Here is a 14,246-nt window from a genome sequence, read left to right on the forward strand (position 1 = left end):
TTCCCAGAGGCACTACCAGCCTCACTCATGGCTCAGCTCTGACCAACAGCAGCTCCCTTTAGGAGCTGGCAAGAGCTGGCTCTGATTTGACTTGGGGCAGCTTCTGGACACTTCCCAGTGATGCCACGCTACATCTACCAGAGCATTCCCACATAAGCCCAATGCTGGGATTCACAATCTCACACCTGGATCTGTATGTGCAACCCCAACGTTGTTGCAAATAAAAATGGGAGAGAAGGTATTGAATGGATGCCATGGATCCAATGGATTCTTGTTTTTACAGTTCTTTTGTTCAGAAATACAAGCTACCTGGAGTTAAGATACATAATCATAGAACAGCTTGGGATGGAAGAGACCTTAAAGATCATTTAGATCCACTCCCACTGCTGTGGACTGGGTTGCCATCCACTCCATCAAGCTGCTCAAGGCCTCTTCCAACTTGGCCTTGAATGTCTGCAGGGATAAGGCGTCTACAGCTTCCCTGGGCAGCCAGTTGCAGTGCCTCACAACCCTCAGAGTAAAGAATTTCCTTTTAGCATTTTATTCTGTATCTTCTCTATTTTAATTTAAAACCATTTCCACTTGTCCTATCACTATCAGGTTGTGTAAAAACTTAAGTCTCCCTCTTGTTTATGAGTTCCCTTTAGGCACTGGAAAGGTGCAATTAGGTCTTCCTAGAGCCTTCTCCAGGCTGAACAAGTTCGGCTCCCTCAGCCTTTCTTCACAGAAGGGGTATTCCGGCACTGTTAATCTTTGTGGCCCTTCTCTGGACCTGCTCCAACAGCTCTATGTCTTTCCTGTGGTGAGGGTCCCAGGCCTGGGTGCTGTGCTCCAGGTGGAATCTCATGAGGGCACAGTAGAGAGGGTCAGTCATCTCCCTTTCTCTATGGCCTATTTTGACAATGCCCAGGATATGTTTGGCTTTCTGAGCTGTAAGCACATGCTGATGGTTCATGTCAAGTTTTTCTCCTAAAAACCCCCAAGTCCTTTTCTGCAAGGCTGCTTTTACTGAGTTCTTCTCTGTCTGTTTACATATCTGGAATTGCTGCAACCCAGGTGTACTGCCTTGTGCTTGGCCTTTTGAACCTCAGTAGTCTCACGTGGGCCCACTTCTCAAGCCTGTCTAAATGTCTTTGAATGACATTTCTTCCTTCTGTCATATCAGCTGCACCACTCAGCTGAAAATCATCATCAGACTTGCTGAGGATGCACTCAATCCCACCGTCTGCGTCATTGATAAGGGCATTAGAGAGCACTGGCCTCATGATGGACCCTTGGTAAACACCACTTGTCACCAGCCTCCATCTGAGCATAGTGCTGTTGTCCATAACCCTCTGTGGTCAACCAGTATGTAATAGCTGTTGTAGACCCAGCTTTTGTTGATTTTTATAATCTTCCAAATACAACTTTGCTCATCTAATGACTACAGCAGTGAGGATTTTAGTGGGAAGCAGCATAATGTGAGCTTAACTTTTTTTTTTTTTCACTGAGTAATTCCAATCTGCAAAAACTAGGGAAGATCAAAAGTGAGGACAGTCATTATGTGAGGCAGGTGGAAACACCACAGGAAGTCACCAGAGGTTTTGTAGTTGGATAAGATTGTCTTCTACAGGGCATAATATCAGACAAACAGAATATTGACTGAAGCAGGTATGTCTGTTTCTACTCAGAATGTTTTTGTATCATATGCTTCCTTTCTTCCCTCCTTTGTATAAACATAGCCCTCAGCAAGTAAAGCACTGATGTTAAATGTGGGACAGGGGTCCCTTGGTTTGCTCAGCCCAGAGAAGAGGATACTGAGGGTATACCTTATGGTGGCCTACAGCTCCTCACGAGGGGAGAAGAGAGTAGTGTGATCTCTGCTCTCTGTTGACAACGACAGAATCCAATGGAATGGCATGGAGCTGCATGGGGGAGGTCAGTTTGGTTGCTAGGAAATGGTTCTTCACCGGGGAGTGATTGGACCCAGGAACAAGCTTCCCAGGACAGTGGTCAGGACACCAAGTGTCAGAGTTCAAGGAGTGTTTGGAGAATGCTCTCAGAAACAGTCTGATTTTTGTGTGGTCCTGTGAGGAAATAGGAGTGGATTCAATGAGACTACGGGTCTCTTCCAACTCAGGATATTCTGCAGTTCTATTGTATCTGCTAAGATTCATTGGATAGACAGATTTCACCTTGAAAGCAGAGAAATATGTAGTCAGCATGCTGTTGAAAGATACAGAACTTCATGTTTACCATCTGAGAAGTGAACAAGAGCTTGGTTTTGTTATGTCCCTTCTTTAGGCAGGGAGTTGCACTTCTAGTTTGTCAGTCTTCTAAAGGAACTATTGGTGTAGACCGTGAGTGTCTAACCTTATGGCTTGGCTGGGCTGCACTGAATGAAGAGAAGTTGTCTTGGGCCACATATATGTAAGTCACTCCAAAGGTAATGCCTCCTATGTATTTCCATGGAAACTACAACAGATACAATGAGCACAATAATGTTGACAGAGCATATTCTTAGCTAAAAAATGCTATTTTTCAACACAGCCACTGCAATTGCTATGCACTTTCTCCAGCAACAAACCAGAGCCTGCATACCATTTGTATGGTATGCTTGTAAAAATATGCACCAGGAGAAGTGACCAGGTGTCACCACTGCCTCAGTGTGCTCACGTCCACGGCTTGGTCTCCATAAACATTTAGCAAATATCAGTGAATGCTGTTTTTTCTGCATGGAAGAATTTGGTGAGACGCTTTTGCTTCATATGTGCTTCCATGTCAGGCAACATTTTGTCAGACTCCTCTCTGCTGTCCTCAGTCACACTGCAACAAAATGTAATAGAATTTTTGCAGGAAGGTTCAACCTCTACTATACTACAGTATAGGAGTTGAACTCTAAACTACTTTACTATCCATGAAAGGTAGGACTTCTAGGTCATGCTTTACTGATTGTATTTTCTTTGTGCTCTTTAAATGCTTATTTTATATAGCTCACTGTTCACTTAAATGGTTAATGTAGGACTCCAAATGCTGCTAAATTGTTTGCTCGTTATTCAAGTTGAATTTTCAGTTCTCCTTTCACATATAGACACTTGCTTCCAATTTAGATAATCTAAATTCATTTAAAAAAATATAGGGTGTATAAAATATTTCAAACTGTTTGCTTCTTTCGTAAGTTCTTCTTAATATCTAGTATACCTAGGTTTGTTGTGTTGCTTATTAGTATAGTTAGGCTGATGTCAAATAAGGTACTGCTCGTCTCCACAGCTGTTCAGGTTTTTTAACCTGCTGGCAGTTTTAGGTTAACGGTGAAGCACTAAATGCCACAAAACCTAGCTGCCAGTTTTCAGGTGGTGAAAAATGTTAGAGATGCCAGTTTCAGATAATATCCTTTCTGTCATGGCATTCAGTACTACTGGGCCTGGGCACATGTAATAAGCACACGTAGTAATTGGCTCCTGTGTAGGGAAGACCAAACAGCTCGCAGTCATGGACTGCTTGTACAAAGCAGCTTTTTCCCTCAGGGAGATTTCAGGTTATAATGAGTTTTTTAGCAGGAACCATACCATAGCAAAACCATGGTTTCTGTTGTTGATGTTTCCTTTTCTAACTGAAATGACATGATGCAGCTACTGCAGAGCTGAATTTCAGCTGTCTTTCTTCATCCATTCTTCTTCAGAATGGAATCAAAACAGTTCATAATCAGTGTAATGCTATAATGTGATGGAAAACACAGCAGTGAGTGGGGTTACGGAGTCCCAGGCTGCAGCAAGTGAGGATAAATCCAAGTGCAGCTGCCGTAGATACAGAAACTAAGGAAAAAGGCTGCTTACCTTCAGAAGGTCTCAGGCAGGCAGGGATCTCCAGCAAAATATCATTGCCTCTACTGCCAACCCTTAAATAAGATCTGGGAGGGGGTGGATCCTGGCTCCACCCCTTCCAGTCATTCAGGTGCATTGCATGCATCTAAGCTTTCCCTGCTTTGTCACCAGGAGCTCAGTCACTGTTTTGAGCCATGACTTGCATTTCCACTACAGTCAGAAAACCTCTAAATAGTTTGTGGTTGTTCGACGTTCTGGCTAACATGCAGGCTAAATTTGAGAATTTTGTATTGGCGGAGGAAGTACTGGGCAGGATTATCTCTCAACCTTACAGAGCATATATGTGACACTTAGGTAAATAAATAGTCTGCTGGCATCTTGTCTGTACTCTTGTTCCTGTGGATGATCCTGCTTTGATGGCACTGTGTAATGATACCAGGAGGGCTAATGAAGGCAAATACGGAAGGGTTTTTCATTGCTTCCCTTTCTTCTCTGATGGTCCTTGAGAAGGTGAAAGATTTTCTATATAACACTTCGGTATAGGGAACTAAATTCACATGGTAGAATTTTCCATCTCATGTGAATATCTGACTAGCATGTCCGAAGGATTTACAGCACCGTGCTTAGCTTTGCTCAACTAAAAAGTCAGACAGGAAGATTTCTTGAAAGTACTGGTGTTGCATTTACATTACCAAGGTCCAGTGCAAATCCGCTAACCTTGTGTTAGGATACCCATCTACTCAAATGAAAGCAGTGTTATGTATTGTTTTCTTTTCTGGATTTTAAATTCAAGAATAACAGAGAATAAAATGTTACCTAGTAGTTAATTTTATATGTTGGCTTGTGTGCTTGTTTTATTTTTACACTTCATTATGGTAACTGCATTAAATAATTCCATATGAAAGTTTTTCTGTCCTTTCACATTGAAACTCCAAGTTTGCTTCATTTTCCTAACAGCAGTGAGAGCTTATGAAAAATCAAGCATGAAAGGGGTTGAGAAACTCTCAATCGACTGTCTTTTCCTTAGGTATGGCATGTTTTTCATAAATATTCTTTCAAAATTTCTGTACACAGGTGTTTGATCTCATGCGCAGCAGCTCATTTCGCTGTGGAATTTACACATTATACATCATAAACTTCAGCAAACATCTTCATTCATCTGTAGAGAAATCCTATTGCATGGAGAATTGCTTGTTTTATTTTTCTTATCCTGATAATTTCTTCATTAAAGGAGTATTTTTGGTCCTTTGCATGCACTGATTTCAATATCAACAACAGACAAGTCATAGTATCTATTTATTAAAAATAAAAAAAATGTTCTTTAACTATTAACAAAAATGTATTAAACTTATCACTTAACTTCTAGTGTATAAATATTTCCAGAGATGGAAACTTGGAAGTGTGTCATGTGCCAAAGGCTTTTCCAACTGGTCCACTTTTCTTGTCGTTACAAACCGATCAGTTAATTACCACTGGGTAACACTGTGGTACACTGTGGGTGTAATTTCTAAATAGTGCTTTTTCTAAAATGTCTCTGCCTACAGAAAAGTTTTCCTAGCTCTTACTTTTAGATAAAACGTGCTTTTTGACTTCAGTGCCATTTCAATACGTTGTTGAAATTGTTGTTAGATTCTTTGTGGATCTTCTGATTCTGGGATTGCCACACATGTAGATGAAGCTCTTGGTTACATTTGACAAAATCATGTCTGTTCTTAAATTGTAATGGTCTATTTTTCTTTTTATCAAACAATTAATGGGTAGGTAAGTTCTTAATAGATTTCTCCGAAATATAAATGTTCTTGTAAATAAGCATTAAAAATCCTTTGGAAGTAGAACCACTCATTTTATTCGTACTTTACTGTGCTTGGGGCATAGGATAAATATTTAATTTTAAGTGTTTTTGTAAGAAACAGAATTATATTAATTTTCATCATAAAATCATAGAATCATTTGAGTTGGAAGGGACCTTTAAAGATCATCTAGTCTAGCTCCCTTGTAGTGAACATGGACATCTACTGCTAGATAGGTTGCTCAGAGCCTGGTCCAGCCTGACACTGAATGTCTCCAGGAGCAGGGCATCCGCCACCTCTCTCTGGGCAAACTGTTCCAGAGCTTCACAACCCTTATCATAAAAAAACATATTTCTTATATCCAATGTAAATCTCCCTTCTTTTAGTTTGAAACATTCTCCCTTGTGCTACCACAACACACCTTCTAAGGAGTCTGCTTCCTTCTTTTCTGTAGTCCCTGTTTATATATTGAAAGGCCACACTCAGTCTCCCCAGAGGCTTTTCTTTTTCAGGCAGAGCAGCCCCAGCTCTCACAGCCTGCGCTCATGGGGGGAGGCGTTCCATCTCTTGGATCATTTTTGTAATCCTCTGGATGTGCTTTAAAAAGTTTGTGCCTCTCCTCTACTGAAGACTCCACATTTGGATGCTTTATGCCACTTGAGGTCTGAACAATGCAGAGAATAGGAGCAGAATCACCTCCCTCATCCTGCTGACCATGCTTGCTTTGAAGGATACATTTGGCTTTCTGTGCTTCAAGGGTATGTTGCTGACTCATGTCCAGCTTACCATCCAGCAGTACCCTCAGTTTCTTTTTGCAGGTCTGTGCTTGATCTTTTCATCCCCCCGCTTGTACTGATTGCAGGGCTGCCATGGCCCAGGTGCAAGACCTTGAACATGGATATGTTGAACTGTATGAGGTTCTTCTTCAGGACCTGTTTGAGCCTGTCTAGTTCTCTTTGGATGGCATCCCATCTCTCAGGTCGTGGTGGACCATGTCAAAGGCCTTACTGAAAACCACGTAGATGAATTCAGTTTTTCTACCCTCCATTGCAGGACTTGTCTTGATGAAGCTGTGCTAGTTGTCTGGTATAGAATCATAGAATCCTCAGAGCTGGAAGGCACCTCTGAAGGTTGTCTGATCCAACTCCCTTGCAGTAAACAGAGACATACACAGATTGATCAGTTTGCCCAGATCCTTATCCAGCCTTGCCTTGAAAGTTTCCAAGGATGGGGCATCCACCACATCACTGGGCAACCTGTTCCAGGGCCTCACCACTCTCATTGTTAATGTCTTTTTCATTATATTTAAGCTAAATTTACCCTCTTTAAACTTGAAACCATTTATTCTTGTTCTACCACAACAGACCTTGTTAGAAACTCTTGTCTGTCTCCTTCTTTCCTGTAGTTCTCCTTCAGATATTGAAAGGCCACCCTGGGCAGCCCATTCCAGTGCCTGACCACTCTTTCAGAGAAGTAGTGTGTCCTAATGTCCAGACTGAATCTCCCCTGGCTTAGCTTGAAGCCATTCCCTCTAGTCCTATCTAGTCCTATCACCAGTTACATGAGAGAAGAGGCCAACTCCCAGCTCTACTACAACCTCCCTCAAGGTAGCTATAGAGAGCAGTTAGGTCTGCCCTGAGCCTCCTCTTCTCCAGACTGAACAATCCCAGCTCCTTCAGCTGCTCCTCATAAGGCCTGTGCTCCAGACCCCTCACAGCTTTGTCACCCTTCTTTGAACCTGCATAGGAGAGGTGTTCCATCCCATGGATCACATCCACAAACATCCTCAGTACAGGAGGATTCCACATCTGGATGCAGTACATCTGCATATCTGGATGCAGTATACCAGGTGAGGCCTGATCAACACATAGTAGAGGGTCAGGATCATCTCCCTCAACCTGCTGGCCATACTCCACTTCATATTGGTAGTGGATGTTGCCTCGACCCAGGTGCAAGACCTTGCATTTGGATTTGTTGGGCCTGATGAGGCTCTCTGGGCCCACTGCTCAAGCCTGTCTAGGTCCCTCTGGATGGCATCCTGTCCCTCTGGTGTGTTGACTGCTCCCCACAACTTGGTGTCATCTGCAAACTTGCTGAGGGTGCACTCAACCCTGCTGTCATCGTCACTGATGAAGATATTAATGATATTAATGAGGACACGTCTCAGCACTGCTTCCTGGGGACACCACTCACCACTGATCTCCACCCAGACGTTGAACCACTGACCGCCACTCTCTGGGCTCAACCCCGCAACCAGCTCCTCATTCACTGAGCAGCCTGCCCATCAAACTGTGTCGCTCCGGTTTGGAGAGAAGGGTGTTGTGAGGAGCTGTGGCACAGGCCTTACTGAAGTCCAGACAGATGACATCGGTGGCTCTTCCCTCACTCAGTGATGCAGGTACGCTATCAGAGAAGGCCACCAGGTTGGTCAAGCAGGATTTGCCCTTGGTAAAGCCATGCTCATTCTCCCTTATCTCTTCCCTGTCTTCCACGTGCCTTAGCATAGCTTGCAGGAGGATCTGTCCATGATCTTTCCCGGTATAGAAGTGAGACTGAGAGGTCGGTACTTCCCAGGGTCATCTTTTCTGCCCTTCTTAGAAATGGCGTGATGCTGCCTTTTTTCCAGTCACCAGGGCCTTCACCTGATTGCCATGACTTTTCAAAAACCATTGAGAGTGGCTTGGTGACTACATCTGCTAGTTCCCTCAGGACTCTGGGACGCATCTCATAGGGACCCACGGACTTGTGGGTCTTCAGGTTCCTCAGGTGGTCACAAAAGTGGTTTTTGCTTACATCAGGAGAGACGTTGCCACCCCAATCCCCTCCTACCAAACCACATGTCTGAGGGCTGTGTGACAAGCAGTTATCACAGAAGACCAAGGCAAAAAAGAAGAGTTATTAAGTACCTCAGCCTTCTCCTTCTCTGTTGTTGCCGGCTTGCCTCTGTCACTCACTGGCGGAGGGGGGATAGAAGAGAGGTGGTATGCCCTCCTGGACTGTCCTTTTCTGGCAGAGATGTCTGTAAGAAGCCTTTCTTGTTCTTCTTGGCATCCCTTGCTGAGTGTACCTCAAGCTGGGCCTTGACTTTCCTGGCCCTGAGGAAAAGCTTCCTTAGGATCTACTAGATCTTCTCTGCACCCTTGCCCTTGAGGACAGTTTTCGAGGATATTTTGTTGACTAACAGCTTGAAGAGCTGCAAGTTAGCTTTCCTAAAATGTAGTGTCCTAATTTTACTCTTTGCCTACATCATATCCCTCAGGAGCATGAGCTAAACCATAGCATGGTCACTTATAGCCCAGGCAGCCTCCAATCCTGATGTCACCAGTCAGTTCATTTGCACTGGTGAGCAACAGGTCCAGTATTGCATCCCCCCTCATGGGGCCATCTGTTACTTGACTCAGGAAGTTATCCTCAGTGCACGCCAGGAGCCTCCTGGATTGCCTACAGCTTGCCATGGCACTTTTCCAGCAGATATCTGGATGGTTGAAGTCCTCCAGCAGGATGAGCATTTGTGATCACAGTGTCTCCTGTAGCTGGAGGTAGAAGGGCCTCCCTGTCTTTCATGTGCCTTAGCATAGCTTCCAAGGTGATCTGTTCTGTGATCTTCTCTGGCACAGAGGAGAGGATTACAGGTATGCAGTTGTTTTCATGGTAACGCTTTCAAATTGAAAATGTCTTCAGAATGCTTTTTTATATGTTAATTAAATGTAAACATTGATGAAGTGTGTGTTTTTTCTGGGAAACAAATTTTAATTCCTCATTTTGAATGTTTCATATATGTTGTTGAGTGTATGTTTGTTATTTCTGTTAGTATTAGAGTATATTTAAAATATTATGTGTGTGATAAAGCGTGCAGACAGTCCAAACTGTGCAAAGGAGACAGTCCTGTGGCGGAAAGTTTGATTTGTAATTTGTGATGCTCTGACTGTCTGCTGTGTATTTTGTGTTCAATTTTTTTTTGTTTACTGAAAATAATTAATTAAAGATGTATTTCACTGTAATGAGGAATGGTGGCTGCAGTGTGAAAGATTCAGGAATACATGATAGGTGGTTCTAGATAGCAGGCAGTGAGAAGGAGTATGGAAGGATGTTACTTCTGGGATCAAAAAACAACAGTCACTTCAGTGAAGCCTTCCTGATTGAAAGCCTAGTGCTTCCTTGTACCACCAACAGGAGAAGTAAATGATTCTTTGTTGTGTATTTAGACTATCAAGTAGAAATGAATGAGCTAGTAATTACCTGATATACCTTTAGAGCAAGCATGGCTGGTAGGTTCCCACCATTCTTGCTCTGAATGGAGTGCATAGTAGATGACTCTCAATGTCCTAACAGTTCTCCAAATTAGTGGAAAAAAATTGTGAAGACATAAACATTTAATGAAAACAGCAAAAGAGGGAACTTTATTTCTTCTGGTGTGTGAGTGGCATGTTATATATTCATCAAGAACTTTGTTGTAAATTGTGATGTAAATGGAAATACGAAAGAAGACTGTGCTATTGGTTTTACCAACTACTGAAATACAGACTGCAGCTCATGTCATGGGACCTCCACTGAAACCAGATCCTCCTGTGCCTGATTTCCTCATGAACTTACTGGCCAAGTAAGGAGATGAACAGTGATAGCTGATACCCAGATATTCAGAAAACTGCCTGATTCTCTGGGGATTTTCCAAGTACAAAATGTTAACAGGAAGGAGAAATGGCAAGTGAAACTTTGGTTTAAAAAAAATTGTTATGGAAATTAGAAACTAATTTCAGAGAAACGTCATTTTGTTTCTCTGAACTGTTGTGTCCTTTTGTCCCTGTTTGATTTTAATCAGTAAGCCTTGCCTTGCTAGTACTATAGCAAAACTTGAAACATAGCCAGGATGATAATAAGGCTGTATATTGGTAGGAGATTTGTAAAAACTGGTCACAGAAGTTTGCAGTTCTGCTGTCAACTTCACTTGAAATTTTCACTTTTCACTTGAAATTTGGATGCTGTGCAAAAACTAAGCCTTCTGTCTTCTGAAGGCAGTTGCTCGTTTTCCACTTCATAACATATGCTTCAGAAGGAATTATGAAGAGAAGTATCCTTTAGATACCAGCAGTTAACAAGATGTGTTTTGTTGGTATTTCACTTACCAATAAAGCCTAATTCCACAGAAGAGCTGAATTTGACCTAAGTGTCTGTGAAGGTATGCCTGAACATAGTCTCACTGTTGGCTGTGCAAATGTAGGGTAACTAGGGAAGAAGAGACTGAGGGGAGGCTGAATGGTTGCCTACAGCTTCCTCATGAGGGGAGCAGAAGTACAGGCGCTGATCTCTGCTCTCTGGTGACAGCAGCTGGACCCGAGGGAATGGCGTGGAGCTCCATCAGGGTAGGGTCAGGTTGGTGTTAGGGAAAGGTTCTTCATCAGAGCTTGATCAGACACTGGAACAAACCTCTCCGGGTCACAGCATCAAGGAATTTAAGGAGATGACAGAGTTCAAGGAGCTCTTAGACGTAGGGTTTGAATTTGGGTGGTTCTTTGGGGAGCTAGCAGTTGAACTCGATAGTCCTTGTGGGTCCCTTCCAACTCAGGATATTCTTTGATTCTGTTATTCTGAATTTGCAGAAAATTTAGTTCTGCATAAACAATGCCATAAATATTAGCAGTACTGCAGTGATATGATGTAATATCATACCTTCCAAGCTTTTACATAATGTCTTGTCCCTTTCCTTCTCTTTCCTTCCTTTATCTCTCCGCAGTGCTGCATACCCAAGGTCCTATTGATGGCAGTCTATATGCAAAAGTAAGAAAGAAGAGCTCTTCAGACAGCAGTATCCCTGGTGTTGCTCAAGGTATTCCTGTGGCCAGCAGTCCTGAGCACAGAGATCATACCCTGTCTGTCAGCAGTGATTCAGGACATTCAACAGCTTCCATCAGGACAGACAAAACTGAAGAGCGCCTTATGCCAGGAGTCAAACGGGTTCTGAGCCCACAGGAGAAGGCAGAACTGGACAAACTACTTAGTGGCTTTGGTTTGGAGGACTCTATCATCACTACCAGGAGTGTGACCGATGCTGGAAGCAAGTACAGTGGGACTCACCACATAGTACCAGCTCAGGTTCATGTGAATGGAGACACCAAACTGAAGGATAGGGAAACTGATATTCTGGATGATGAAATGCCTAACCATGATCTTCACAGTGTAGACAGCATTGGGACTTTGTCTTCTTCAGAAGGGCAGCACTCCACTCATCTAGGTAACTTGAGTTGCCCCAAGAGCAGTCAGAACTCGCTCCTCTCAGATGGCTTTGGAAGTAACACAGGGGAAGACCATCACAATGCCATTGCCCCAGACCTGGGAATTGGTGTGGATCCCCTCTATGAAAGATCATTTGGTAGCACTGAGCCGAAGTCATCTCAGCAATTGCAAAGGAATCCTTGTGTCTCACCCCAGCCTCAAGCCTATGACCCAAGTAACTACTCTACTCACACCTGGGTTTGCCAGCAGCAGATGGTCACTGCTCACCAGTATGGTTTTGTGTCACAGAATGAAATGAGGGCTGGCATTCATAAGACTGTGGAGAATTTAGGCATCGTCCAAAGTCAGTCCCAGGTCCCAGACATGCTGACACATGGCTCCAGCAGTAAGGATGCTGTTCAGAGAGGACTAAGAAACATACCAGGTGTTGCTGAAGGTGCAGAACCCGCAGACAGTGAGAGTTTTAAGACAGAGCTAGTGCCTCAGAGGGACACAAATAGCCAGGATCTTGGACCAAATGCGGGGGACTTGCCAGCTTCTCCAACTTTGGATATCGATCAGTCCATTGAACAACTGAACAGACTGATCTTGGAATTAGACCCTACATTTGAACCTATCCCAACCCGCATTAACACTGTCACCAGGGACACAAATCAAGCAAATGGCTTCACTAGCCATAATACAGATGTGGAAGAGCTTGTCATGAGCCCTGACATCCATGAGAAATTAGAGGTCACAAATAGGAATGCCTTCCAAAACGGTAAGCTGTTGTAGTACTGCTTGAATACTTTCTAAAGTGGTTTTCCCAGCAGTTCTGTGCTCTTGACATGGTGCAGGACCTCAGATCAAGAATTAAACTTTCAGGATGATTGTCAAAGGATTATTTGGGATATTCTTTTTTTTTAGCAGTCTAAGAAATTATGGAATCATGCTAATTGCACATTATGAAATGCCTTTGCATACTTATTTTTTAAAATAACTGTTCAACAAATTCTAACCTGTTACAGATCATCAGTTGTGATTTTCTGCTGCTGTAAGTTTAGGTGAAAGTGAGAATCCCTACATATATTCCTACAAGTCCTACATTACTATTGAGACATTTTTAGAAGACACTTGTAGTGAAATGTTTTATGATTTTATGATAGTTATTACTTCCACTGAAAGTACAATAATAAGCTCTGAGTTTATTTTCTCTTAAATACTGTATAATATTTTTCTTCTAAATTTCTGTGCAGTATATTCATAAATACAGTAATATTTGCCAGTGAGATACCTTAAAGCACGTATTTTTCTGAAGTTATTTCTAGAAACTGGAAGTCAGAATGTTTGCTCGTTATCTGCTACTTCTGTTTAAGTCAACTGAAACCTTTCATTAATGCTATGTTAACAACACAAGCTGCTTCTGCTTTTAGAGTGATAGAATCGTTGAATATCCTTAGTTTGAAGGGACCCATAAGGTCATCATATTCAACTCCTGGCTCCACACAGGACTACCCAAAAATCAGGCCATATGTCTGACAGCATTGTCCAGGTGCTTTTTGAACTCTGTCAGGTTGGTGCTGGACCTGGGGAGGCTGGTCCAGTGCCCAGAAAGCCTCTCGGTGAAGAACCTTTTCCTGATATCCAACCTGAACCTCTTCTGTCACATTTTCATGGCATTCCCTCAGGTTCTGTCACTTGAATGCTGGAGAGAGATCTGCACCTGCCTCTGAACTCCTCCTTGTGAGGAAGCTGTAGGCTGTAATGAGGTCTCCCCTCAGTCTGCCCTTCCCTAGGCTGAACAAACCAAGCTACTCCTCAAGAAGTCTTCTCCTGTAGAACCTTCACCATCTTTGTAACCCTCTTTTGGACACTCCGTAATAGTCTTATGTCCTTCTTGTACTTTGTGGCACCCAAAAATTCACAAACTGAGCTCCAGCCACACAAGTTTTCTCCCAAGAAAGGCAAACAGCATCCCTGTAGTCTTCCCATGTTGCCTGATTGTGCTTCCAGAAGCCTGGAATATCCCTATTCAGCCACACTGGCCTTCTGCCCCACCTGCTTGACTTGTGACATTTTGGAATTGCCTGTTCCTGTGCTCTCCAGAGGTGGTACTTAAAAAGTGACTGGCAGTGATGGACCCCAATTCAAAATCAGTTTACCAACGGACCTTACTAACTAGTTCCCCGAGCAGTCTGAAATCTGTTCTCTCCATATCCAGGGTTGAGGTTTTGGTGACAGTTTTCCTCCTGTCACCAAAGGTTTTAAATTCAACTACTACATGGTCACTGTGGCCAGGATGGCCACTGAGTGCTACTTTGCCACTACTCTGTTCACAAGCAGTAGGTCTAGGAGGGCACCTTAACGCTTGTACCATCAAGTTATCATCAAAATGCCTTAGGAATCTCTTGGACCTGTTTGTATCAGCTATGTGATGTTCCTA

At 43.1% G+C, this 14,246-nt stretch overlaps 1 protein-coding gene across 11 annotated transcripts in view; it reads left to right on the forward strand.

Annotated features, from left to right (window-relative positions):
- Positions 1-14,246, forward strand: part of TNS3 (tensin 3) — a 223,071-nt gene that overhangs the window by 146,235 nt on the left and 62,590 nt on the right. For 10 of the 11 annotated variants that reach the window (XM_085219995.1, XM_085219996.1, XM_085219999.1 and 7 more), the window contains one exon: positions 11,325-12,584. The exons of the other annotated variant lie outside the window; for it this stretch is intronic. In XM_085219995.1, coding sequence (XP_085076121.1) covers positions 11,325-12,584 — 1,260 coding nt within the window. The remainder of the gene's footprint in view (positions 1-11,324; positions 12,585-14,246) is intronic. 11 annotated transcript variants of the gene reach the window in all.

Source organism: Meleagris gallopavo, chromosome 3 (assembly GCF_905368555.1).
Source record: "Meleagris gallopavo chromosome 3, MGAL_WU_HG_1.1, whole genome shotgun sequence".
Classification (NCBI taxonomy): Eukaryota; Metazoa; Chordata; class Aves; order Galliformes; family Phasianidae; genus Meleagris; species Meleagris gallopavo.